The sequence below is a fragment of the Rhinolophus sinicus genome, linkage group LG03 (assembly GCF_036562045.2).
Source record: "Rhinolophus sinicus isolate RSC01 linkage group LG03, ASM3656204v1, whole genome shotgun sequence".
Lineage (NCBI taxonomy): Eukaryota > Metazoa > Chordata > Mammalia > Chiroptera > Rhinolophidae > Rhinolophus > Rhinolophus sinicus.
This window is the reverse complement of record NC_133753.1, coordinates 105635343-105648280: the sequence shown is the minus strand read 5'-3', so window position 1 is coordinate 105648280 and position 12938 is coordinate 105635343. Positions and strand designations below refer to the sequence as shown.

Genomic DNA, 12938 nt, shown 5'->3' with positions numbered 1-12938 from the left:
AGAGACATATTAATAATTGCTATTATAACACCAATCTGCCATTTCATTTTAGGACACATATGTAGCTTGAGAAAAACTGCCCAGAGTGTCATATTTTGAGACATGTTCCTGAGAGCCTTCTGAGCCTGTGCTGAAATACATCATGCTAGATGTCGCCTCAGAAGTGTATCCTTTAGTACCCACCAGGCTGAACTCGGACCAAAATTGTCCCCTAGGTCATATTGAGGCTTTCGGTCCTTCCAATCTTCTAACTGAAAATCATCACCCAAACTATACTCCCGGTGCTTTACAAGAATGATTTCCACACTGGCCTGTCCATTATCAAATAGGAAATTTCTAAGACGACATAAACCTGTGCCTCGCTCCCTAGAGAGTCTCGTTTTTGAGACCCTAGAGAGGGGCCAGGAATGTGTGGTGATAAAGTCCTGATATGGTGCTAACGATCTGCAAGCTTGTGGACACCCTGCTTCGTATGATCCCACCTTTCCCCACTGCAGAAAAATATCTGCAAACCAGAAATTACCTGTTAAGCTTCTAATTAGAACACCTGCTCTGGGAACCACACTCCCTTCCTCAGCTTCCTTCAAATAAGAGTCAGCCCCACCCAGCGGTCCCGCCAAGAAACCAAGAAACAAACAAAACACACCCAGGACACAGTTAAGTCAGCAGCTACTAAAGCCTCCGGATTTATGCAGAAAAACTGCTACAAGCAGTTTCGTTTCTCATTATGACTCTGTCTCCTGTGAGGATTTCCATAGGCAGAAAGGCTCCCAAGTGCCAGGAGCTGTATTTTCTTGTGGATTACTGAAACCGAATTACTAGCAGACCAGCAAGCCCCACTGCCAGACTTTCATACAATCAGCGGATCACAAAGACAGTCTCAAGTCAGGGCTTCTGGGCAGTCGCCAAGGAGCCAGCCGGGGCCACTTCACTCCTTCACCAGCACTGTGCACGGGCCACGGTACCTGAGGTCCCCAGAAGGTACAAGTCTTACACGAGGCGCTACTCACAGGCGGCTCCGCATGCCCAGCACCGCAGAGCCTTTCAACACAAGGCGTGCACAGATCAAACCTGCCTGTTCCGTTCGTCCAATTAGGCGATGGCTCCCCTACCAGCCAGTCTACCCGACTACGACCAAGACCTCGGCAGCCTGCCCTGCAGGCGGCAGCAGCAACACCGAGCTCTGCTACTCGGGCACAGCTGACAGAAAGGGCCCCAGGCAGCAGTTTCGGGGCCCAGTGAGACACCGGCTTGGCCTCACAAGCACCGAGCTCTGGAGGACATCTTCACCTGTCAGGAGAAGCACAGAGGGCAGGCCCCGGGGCAGAGGGCAGCCCGGGCTTCCTCACCTGTCGGAGTCCCTTGGGCATCTTCTTTCGCTTGCCCAGGTGCTGGCAGAGGTTGCGGTCATTCTCCCGGTCTGAGCTGCAGTGGTGCGCGTGGCTGAGCCGGCTCTTCTTGGAGTGGAAGGACAAGCCGTTGGTCAGCGCTTCTCGCTTCTTCTTGCTCAGAGGAGTCTGACGTTTCTCCACACGCTCCTGAGGCTTAAGTGCCACATCTTTCTGTAGAAAAGAAGAGAATGGAAGGGAAGTGGTGGTTACATAGCCATCTAGGGTCACACTCAAAACACAGGCTAACTGGGGTTACTAAAACGGAGCGGGGAAGGGCAGGGAAGTGGGATACGAGAACACTGAAAACTAAAACATGGCTCTCAATTTTTCTGACGGTCCACAAATATATCCCTTCGACTCTTGTTGGGCAAAAAAATCAACTAAACACATCTGTCCATTGAAAGTGATTTCACTGCTGCCTAGGACAGTGGCTTTCCATCTGATTCTGGGCAGGGCCCAGCACACAATATTCCCCGAGGAGGCTCGATGCATTCACTTCCCAATGTGGTACATCAATTATGTTTCGAAAAAGGAGTATTAAGTGCATGCATGATCCAAAAAAAGCAGGACTGAAAGTACCAGGGCCAGGTGGATGTGAGCCAGCGAGAAACTGTTCAAAGCACACAGTTAAAACGTTTCCTTAATGCGTTATATTTTTACCATAAGTTCCTCTGCACATCCTTAATTCCCATCCTCTTTGCAAAATGTAACAATATTATCACCAAGATCAAAAGCAACTTTTCATTTATTCCTGCATGTGGCTGAGGGTGGGGAAAGGGTAGAAGGTGATGGGTGTCAGGCCACAACCTAGTGGAGCTGTGTGCCTGTGGGCAGCTCAGGACAGACTGACGCCCCCCAAGACCCAGGTACGAGCACTGACACTGACATTATTCATTACGAGATTTGGCATGAGTCACTACAACTCTGAGTTATGTGCAAAGTGGGCTCAGGTATGACCTGTTTCCAGGCGGTACACATTAAGCACTAAAATTAAAAGGACCTGGCACTCAAACCTTTGTAAATGAGTAGATACGACCCTCCTTACACTGAAAATGCTCCTTCATAGAGACTCACCCCTGCATAATTTCTCAGTGTCAGTGGTCCTAAATGCACATTTAAAAATAATACAAAACCAGAACAAAAATTTCCCTTCACCCATTTCTCCTTCTCAAAGTACCATTCCTTCCCGGCCAGTGTCCCTGAGGCAGTTACCTGTCCTCCTGCTCCCATCCCAATACTCCCTACCGGATATGCACAGAGCTCTTTGCTGCCTCTCCCCAAATCAGCCCTCACCATTAGTTTGGGGCCTTGGGTCTTCGTGTCTGCTTTGCCTTGGCCTCAAAAGCCCTCCTTCCACAACTCTCCTTTTTCTAGCTCAATGACTCCGTGCAGCACAACCTGCTGGGGAAGACCTTTCCATAAAGCAAAAGCAATGTCCTCAGGCCTTCACTCATTCGACAGATATTTTCTGCACACCCAGGATATGCCAAGTACACACTTAGCATTGTGCAACAGTGCTAAGAAAACAACTGTGTGTGGTCGGGGTGGGTGGGATCCTCCACTCATGGAGGGATTTAGGGGACAAATACCAATCAACTCACACAAATATATAATTGCAAACTGAACTGACTGCTCTAAAGGAAAGGCAAAGGATGCTAAAATGGGGGAAATGGTATGGTCCAGAGGAAGGGGTTGTAGTTGAAAAGATGACTGCCATTTCACCTAGATTTGAAAGTCTGAGCAGAGAAAACAGCTTGTGCAAAGGACCAGAGGTAGCTGGTGGCACGATCCCTAGAAAGAATGAGGGCAGGAACTAAGTATCATTCATCTCAGTAACCCCAAAGCTTCACACAGAGTCAGGCAAATAATAGGTGGGAGATATCTATATATCTATATCTATATCTATATCTATATCTATATAGATTGGGAGATATATAATAAATAAGACAACTACTTAAAGTACCCAAACCTACCAACCACAGTCGTGATTTGATACTATCACAAGCCGCCTCTAACACAGCATGAAGCAAGCTACACAAGCTCATGGCAGCAGGAAACCAAGATGCCTAGAGGTACTGCTGGCACACGAGAAGGGTCACAGCCAACAGCAAGATGCCATAGAAACAGAGAAAGATCTTGTCCTCAGAGCAAAAGATACCAAAGACCACAGCCTGACGGGCAAACGCAGGCCTCGAGCCGAACATCCAGCTGCTATCCCGCAGACGATTTTCCCTCCTGAGGCAAAGAGGGTGTGGTGAGAAGTGTTCTGGGGACAAGCTGAGACCAAAGCAAGTGCACATGGCCAATGACTCCAGTCTCAGAACCGTGTCCCCTGGGACGACCACATGCTACACGTCTCCCATTCCTTTGAGCAGCGCCCACTCCCAGTCAGCCAGGTCAGACGTCTGCTCGGCTCAGACCAATCAGTGCTCAGCCCCACGTGGAATGAGGAGAGCCAGCTGGTGTGAAAACACTCAGGTGTAACGGCAACGCGCGCCAAAGCAGCCAGGTGACTTCCAGCAAGGGGGGCTCCTATACAACGTGATTAAACTGCACCACCTCTAAAGATAATACATAAACTCCCCACAAGGTAAAAAAAACTCCTTTCTTTGTCACACCACCCACCCACTGCCCACATCATATGCACGCAGAGTATGGGATTAATAAACAAATGATATTTAATAACGTACGGGCTGTGCTTTAAAAAAAATGATGCCACTCTCTTTGGAGACCAAATCTTTCACACTGACGGTGCTCCAAGTATATTGAAAATTATGTGCAATTCCATACAAATGTGAATTAATATTTATGAGAGTATGGTATAATTTCTTCCAAATCCACTTTATTTTCCTGTAGCATATTAATCAGGGCAGTCTCACTGCACTGCACAATAGCGACACGGAGCAAATGGACCCCATGCCGCGACATTAGCTCGTGAGAGACCTGCCGAAGTCTGACAGCGGCTCTACAATCATCTGAGCTCCAATTCACATGGAGGTTTTCAAGTCGGGAGGGCGTGTGGGGGCAGGAGAGGATCAAAGTGTGTGTAGAGGTGGTGGCTTAAGGCATGAAGAAGAAAGGAATAGTGTTTTAAATGGATTTTTTAATTGTGTAATGTTCATATTTTCAAAGACTAGAGATTATCTTTACTCTTTCAAGGTATAGTTTGATGTGTAAATTACTGACAGACCCTTCAGTACAATTCCTGAATCAACCAGGCCACTGATTGTTCATTTGCTGCATAAACATTTACTGACTTCTTACTATGTATACAGAAAAATATTCATTTAACTTTTCATTGACTGTCCTGGGGGGAAAGGACAAAAAGTGCCCACTATAAGCAATGAGAACTGAAGACAGATCATAAACTCCTCACCTGACAGTATTCTGAAGAGCTGTGCACAAGATTACACGCACGGGGACGTGTGTAGCTATCCATCCACCAACCCACCACCAGCAAACTATTAGCAACTAATTTAAGAATTTCCTTAAGGAAACATGGGCAGTCTATGAAATACTGCTATAACACAGGGAGGGGAAACGTCTGGTTTCTAAAATAGCTTTTTAGGATCAGTGATTGATGATTTTCAAAGGCCTGTTAATTCACTCGTCTATCATGATCGAGGCGAGTGATTCTCTGAGAAAGTTAACGTCCACCAGAATTATCTGCAGTGCTTCTGAAAGTAAGAGACCTGTGCCCCATACAAGGCAAGGGAAGCATTTATCAAACAAGCACTGGGAGGGAGAGGGAGGAGGGCAGAGGATCAGAAAGAGATCTGGAAAAATGCTTTAACGCATTTATTTGACAATCACAGGAGAAGCAAGAAGGCCAGCAAGAAAGCCAGCCAGCCAACAACACAAGGCTGGCTGTGAGGTAAAAAGATTTAGACATATTTGCTAGCAATAGAGGGGGTAAGTACACAAGCCACACACAACAGATGGGAATAGGTTTTGTGAACAGTTGAAATTATGTGATTTTTAGGTCACTGGTGATGGAAGTCAGGGTCACAGCAGCACGTATGCTGAGAGGCTCAAAGACAGATGAACCAAAGCAATTTCCTTCAACACCCAGCTTTCTTCAAAATAGGTGATCTTGCTCTCAACTTTCCCTTCTCCCAAATTACAATCTTCCACCAAAGGTTTTCTCTGCCATTCCTGAATTTCAAAATGAGATGGTTCAGTGCTGTGCAAACTAGGGGAGAGTAACAAACTGCAGAGGAAAGCCTGCGTGGGCTGCAGGGTTCCATTTGCTCATTACAGATGAAGCCAGAGACAACAGAAGATGAGGGCACAATTTGTCTGCCTTGCATAAAACACATTGTAGAGAGTCTCCATCTGATTTTCCAACCCAGCTAATCTGAGGGCAGCCCATCACTTTCAAAGCACCTGTGGTACGTGTGCACGTATGTGCCCATGTGTACAAATATCGTGAAAGAGGGGTGCAATTTAAACAGATCTTTTCTATTAGTTATTTGATCTTAGGGACTTGCAAAGAAAATAACAAAGAAGCAGGGGTTGGGGGGAGTGCTTTCCCTGTCACCATCAAAAGACACTAACGGCTGTATGCTGTCATTCTAGTCTGTCAAGCCCCTGTTGGTTTATTATATTGCATTTGTACTTGTTCTAGAATGGTTCTACAAACATTGATTCCGTCACTTCTCTTAAGTGCAAAAGAAGTGAAAGGGTTTACAGTGCAAGTAAGAAGTGAAAAATTAGCAAAGAAACAGAACATACAACTCTTTTAAAATTTAATTCTAGATGTTTTCCACATTGGTCCCCACTTTGTACTTTTGAATAAATGAGCTTACAAAGAGGCTTTCAGGACCTAAACTTTTTAGTAAGTAAAGAAGACTATGCATTTACAAGCAAAATAACCAATGTGACATTCAAAAGATAATCCCTCATGTTCACATCCTTTAAAAACAAAAATTAAAACACCTACTATGTGCCAGACACGTTGGCATAAAGATGGACACACAGATCAATGCTGTAACAGAGCAGAGTCCAGGCACAGACCTACTTACATATGAACACCTAGTTTTCAGCAAAAGTGCGAAAGCAATTCTGTGGAGAAATAATAATCTTCCTAACCAGTGTTAACGGAACAAGTAGATATCCACATGCAGAAAATTAATTTTTCCCATACCTCAATCTAATTAGAAAAATTAACTCAAAATATGTCAGAAACCTAAGTGTAAAACCTACAACTATGAAACTTGTAGAAGAGAACAGGAGAAAACTTTTGTAACCTTGGTTTAGGCAAAGATTTCTTAGCTATAATACCAAAAATACAATCTGTAAAAGAACAAATTGATAAACTACACTTTATCAAAAATTAAAACTTCTGCTTTTCAAAGGACACTGTTAAGAAAATGAAGAAAGAAACCACAGAACTGAAAAAAAAAATTGTAAAATGTATATGTATCTGGTCAAAGTTCTGTATCTACAATATGTATATTTTTTAATTCTCAAAACTATATAAAATTTTTTTAAATGAGCGAAAGGTTTGAACAGACATTTAACTAAAAAAGAAATACGGACGGCAAATAAACACATGAAAAGATGCTTACCATCAGTCATTATTTGGGAAATGAAAATGAAAACCACAATGAGCTATCACTACATACATATTAGAATGGCTAAAGTGAAAGCCAAGGACCGTCTCAAGTGAGGGCAAGAACGGGGAGGAACCTTCATGTGCTGGGGATGCCAAAGGGCAGAGTCACTCTGGAGAACAGTGTGGCCCCTGCTTTAACAATTCTAAGTACACCTACCATACAACTATGACCCAACCATTCTCCTGCTGCTAGTTCCCCAAAGGAATAAAAAAGCACATGTCCACATAAAGATCTGCACATAACGCTCATGTCAGTTTTATTATAGCCTAAAACAGGGAACAACTCAAATGTACATCAACAAATGAACTGTGATATGCCCATTCAATGGAATATTACTCAGCAATAAAATGGAATAACCAATTGAAACACACTAGACCATTAATAAATATTAATTATGCTGAGTAAAAGAAATCAGACAAAAAAGAATACATTCTGTATGATTCAATTTATATAACATTCTAGGCAACGTGAAATAATCCATAGTAAAACAGAAAGCAGATTAGTGGTTCCCTGGGATAGACAGGAAGAGGAGATTACAGAGGGATAGGAGGAAACTTTGGGGTTGATGGACGTATTTGTTGACTTGATTGAGGCAATGGTTTCATGGGTGTACATACATGTCAAAACGCATCAAATTTTACACTTTTAATTCATGCAGTTTACTAATATGTCAATTACTCATCAACAGAGCTACTTTGAAAAATGGCAACCCTTGCCACCAGGCACAACTGGCCTATTGTCACTACCAATCACACGAGGACATTCAGAGTCCATCAAAAGGAACTCATCCTTCAGATTCTGGAAACGAAGATACGGCCTCGGTCTGGGAGAGCTGGCTTCAGCTTATAACGTGGGCCTGAAGTTTCCAGAGGGGAGAACTCAGCTGTGAACATTAACGTCTGGTCAAGCTGAGGGGTGGTGCTCCATCTTCGCGTCATTTTCAGGGACAACGGGGCGCTCACACTGTGCCTTACTTTCTTCACTTCTAACAGCCAATTCTCAGTTATTCAGATGCTAACCTGTCATAAAGTTTTCCTATTTTTCTTTCAGGTACCCTGGTTACTGTTTGGTCACATCCCCTCTCATGAACACTTTAATCAAAAAGCAAAGAAAGAAAACAAGTAGTGTTCTTCTGTTCCTAAATGTAAAACAAATGGAGGCAGCTTATTAGAATATACTTAATACCTCACACATATGAGATGAGGGAGTCCACATGGAGAGAAGAAAATCACTTACAGAGAGAAAGAGATGGAGATCAAGTACTGACAAATTCTGTATAGAAAAACATCTGTCCAAGGTGTGGTGCCATCGTCAGAAGCGAGGAGCAAAAACAAACCAGGAACACACAAGCGGCCGCTGAGAACTCAGCGCTCCTAAACTCGGTTATGGGATGAGATCACAACTCGCCGCTGCAGTGATGCTTCCGCGCTCTGTGAACTGCAAAGGGCACCGCAGCGGCCCATTCCCGTAAATAATTGAGAGCTGGCAGCTTCTAGACTCTACATGCTCAGAGTGGTTGAGTCCCTGGCAACCAGATGCCATTGCTTAAAACAGTTTAGGCTCTTAGCCCTGAAAGATTCCTAAAATTGGATTACAGTCCTTCCAGATAATCTGAGAAATACAGCATGACGGAAAGGAAACCTTAAAAAAAAAATTAACTCCTCCGTAACAGCAGCATTCTGAAAGCTGAGCACAGCATGACTGAGGCAGAAAATGTCATCAGCAAGGGCTTAGGGGCAGTAATGTACACAAAGGGAAAGGGGAAGGGACCCACACAACAGAGCGCACAATGGAAGCCAGAAGAGAAAGCGCGCACCAGGCAATTCTCAGGCCTTTCAGAGGCCAGGAGCCTCGTTTGTTACCTCGAGAGAGGCAAGCAGAGCACACCAAGTTCTATTGCTTTTCATTCACTCAATCCTAATCCAGTACGGTCACACATGCATTTCAGAGATGGGTAATTCTAATAATGTCCCCTTTTAATTAGCCATGAGCCATTTTTTTTTGACTAGGCATTCCATGCAAAAGATGGGAAATGAATTAATGTACTTATTACACTGTAGCAAAATAATCAGTAATTGGTTCTTCCCTGTAACACTCAGGTTTAGCTCCACAGTGACGTGGCTGTGACGGCACCACTCCTGAATTGCTCGCAGAATCAGCTAGTTTTGAACAAGTGAGTTAGAGAAATGAGGATGCCATGAACGTTTCTCTCACTCTGGAGGGTGTCCCATCCTGCTGTGAATCATACCTCTCATGTCTCCTCCTTTCCGGGATTTCCTCCCAAGAACTCTCAAACTGATCTAATTGTAGACCATCACTCATCCTGGAGAAACCATTGCTATTCCCCTATACACAAAAGAGGGGGCGCACAGATGCTTCAGGAGATAAACCACTTCATTAAGTCCAAGAGAAGACAAAACAATACAGGGGATTAATTGGGAAAATGTCAGAGCTTGTTGTCATTTTTTGAGGCTTGATATCAAGGCCAGATTATATATAATACCATTTCCTGGGTCTCAATACCTCCCAGTTCACACACACACACAAAAAAAAAAAATCAAGAGTGGTAGATACTATCATCTAGAAGTTCTAGATAAGGATCCCAATTGGCCAGTGAAAACCTCTTCATATCCAGCTTTTTGATCCAGATTAGTAGTGAGGCACAGACTTTGCTACTTTGCTTGTGTTCCCTGAAAACGTTCCCACATCTCCTCTTCCCCAGGTGCCCACATACTACAACACCTTCATTTTAAATAACCAGTGTCCCTAGAAGTAATCAGCGGTTAGCGCACGGATGCTCTTGTTACTGCACGTGGTACGTGCTGAATGGTAATTTCCTGTCCGGGAAGAGACAGCTATTCCAGCTTTCATCTGGGAATGGCGGCCTTCCCTGGGCTTGCAGTACTGTGTCAGGGGAAACTAGAGAAGACGATGTATGCAACAGGAATCTAACCTATAGTATGGGTATCTGGCCCTATGTGAATCTTTACTTTACTTGAGAAGGAATACAGTGCATCCATTCATTTCACTTGTCTATCAGAGTGAAATTAAATTAACCAGAGGAGATGAAGACTGGGTTTCTCAGCCATGGAAGAGTCCTCCATCCCCCTCTGTCATGCCATCCCGGTTCTGATCTTCATTCTTTCCCTTAATCTTCCCCAGAAAAGAGTGGGGCAAATCCTGATGTGATTTCAGAATCATACAAAAGGGGCAACAAGGGAAGACCACTGATAGCTACTGGCTCTAACCCTTAAGAAGTCAAACCTGCATTAATGTGCAGCAGAAAACACCTTGATGTTTGACTTCAGCTGGGGCTGGCCGTGCTATCACAGGCAGGGGTGATGGCTGGAGTGAGGAACCACTTCCTGGAGAAGCTGGTTTAGGAAAACACACACACACACACACACACACACACACACACACGCACATGGAAGGCACATTCTGTGGACTCAGCAGACAGGAAATAATTTTATGAGAGGTAATTTAATACTTAGGACTATTCAGTGACACAAAAGCAACTTCTGGCTAAATTCACATTATACGTCTCTAAATGTAAATACAGTTTTATACAGCATATTGGGAAGGGTATACGGATGAGAGACAGTCCCTTCATGGCTCACGTTTTTTAAGTGGTTCGGGTAGGTTTCTAGAAAACTGAAATAATTATTACTTTAGTAATAATTCCATAACTTTCCCTCACTTCCTATCGGAGACAAGGGGGCATTCCTTCATTTACTGAGCAGTGAGTCACAGAACCAACACACAGACGTGTACAAACATCTCTGAGCAGTGAGGCAGAGAACCAACATGCACACGTGTACAAACTGCTCCTCTGAGCAGTGAGGCAGAGAACCAACACACACACGTGTACAAGTGTACAAACATCTCCTCTCACTCCACGAATAACGGTTACATCCGTCCTCGAACTAACCTGAGTCACATGCTCAAGGACAGAGACCACTCTACTTCAACAGCTATAAAGTCTGGCTTCTCCATGGGATGTCTCTTCAGTTCCTTCAACCTCTCTAATGTTACGATCCTGGAAAACTATTTAGCACATAAAAAAATACTCCTCAAATGTAGCTTAGAGTTCACAGATTCAGTATATATGTGTTTCTTCCAGATCATACCTTACTATCCAGACCTGTAAATATCTCTGAGATTTCTCTTACGTATAAGCATCCTTCAGGTTCTTTTGTCCCAACTTGGTTTTGATTTGCTAACTAGGCATGATTTACTAAAGGGTCAGATCATTTCTGAATATAAAGCAAAGACTGATTTTTCATAACCACTAAGTATTTGTTTAGCAACTTAGAGTTCAAAGTTTATAATACCCTTTTAAATCATCATCTTCTCTGATTTCCTAATAACCCTATTGAGCAAGCGCCATCATTTTCATTTTCTAAATGAGGACACTGAGGCTTGATAAACAAGTGAATTCCCAAAGTCAGACAGCAATTGGCAACATACCTGGCGCCCCAGGGCTCCAATTCCGCTCTCCTTCCCTAAAGCCACGTCATCAGGGCCTTGTTTGTATGTGTCAGAATTATCATCTTTTGTGGAAAGAAGACTTTAAATTATAGTTTAACATTACCTCATTATAAAATCCTTCTATTCACCTCCATTTCCTCCTCCAAGCATAATCAGGGAACGGCAATGCCTCGTCTGTCAAATATCTGAACTCTTTCTGAAGGATTTAAATTAGAAATAAAAATCTAGACAGGAATAAAAGCATTGGCTTTTCTCTAAAACTGACAATCTTCACAATTTTATTTCAAGGGTGAAAAGTGGCAGACAATGACACCTTCCCGATCTTAAAAAAATAAGAAGCTATCCTAACGTTCCAGACCCTGAATCCCATGTCTACATATGTGGCTCAATAAATATTAATGAACAACGGCAGCAGCTACAAACACCCGCAGGTGAAAGAAGTAGATTCCTGTTTAGTGCATACTGCACGTGTTCTCTCACCAAATGAGACGCCTAGATGGGTTTCCTGGAAAGTTTTCCAAGTTTGGGAGCATTTTCACACAGCTGCCTCCTTTGACTCTGTACACTCCCTTCTTCTCTTTCCTGTCACTCCCATCTTCTATTTCAGGTTTTATCCAGAAGGAATTTCCTTCCTTTAGCATCATATGGGGGAAAATAAAATGAACCATCCTGCAGATTTACACTGAGCACAGAAAAGTGCTTAAGATGTACCCACTGACGGGAGACAAAACCAAATAAACGCCTCAAACTATTTCTGCAGTGAGAGTAAATGCAACCCTACAATTAGAATTGAGAGAAGAAGACAGGCCTTTCCATTGGCTATCACACTGATCTGAGAGACGAAAGGCAGTGTTCGTTTGCATTAGGGAATCACGCTAATTCTGAGGTAATTATGTCATGCAAGATGCCCAGATTTTTACCCAGTTTCTTGAATAAACCACAGGCTCATCTGTATACCAAAGCTGCCTATAGGTAGATTTAGTGATGTTTAGATACTTATTGGGTCTATCAGATTTGATAATGGAATCAATCACTCCCTTTAGAAGCTCTGGGTTAATGGCAAAGTTTATTAAACTGCAGGCAGTCATTCAGAAAAGATCAATAGAGACATGATTACAGAGTAACCAGAGGATTAAACACGAGATTTATCACAAAATTAAACTGAATTAAATGTTCTCTGATAGCACTTGAAATGCTGTCAATACTTTTAACTCATAATCTATGCTTTCTCTGTTTACCTAATAGGCAGTAGGGACGTCTGATTTGAGGAAATGACTGTCATGAAAACCTAAGCAACAGAGATTTGTTGACAGAATTGAGAGTCCTTCCAAAAATGTTCTCCCATTTTCAAGAATCAGCATTTTAATTTACCTATGAGAGCTGTCCAATTAACTCGGCGTTTTGAGTTTCTAAGTACATACCCCACTCTGCCCCTCAC

At 43.2% G+C, this 12938-nt stretch overlaps 1 protein-coding gene across 10 annotated transcripts in view; it reads right to left on the bottom strand.

Annotated features, from left to right (window-relative positions):
* AUTS2 (activator of transcription and developmental regulator AUTS2) overlaps positions 1-12938 on the bottom strand; it is a 1106350-nt gene that overhangs the window by 838937 nt on the left and 254475 nt on the right. For all 10 annotated transcript variants that reach the window (XM_074328460.1, XM_074328456.1, XM_074328458.1 and 7 more), the window contains exon 2: positions 1350-1562. In XM_074328460.1, coding sequence (XP_074184561.1) covers positions 1350-1562 — 213 coding nt within the window. The remainder of the gene's footprint in view (positions 1-1349; positions 1563-12938) is intronic.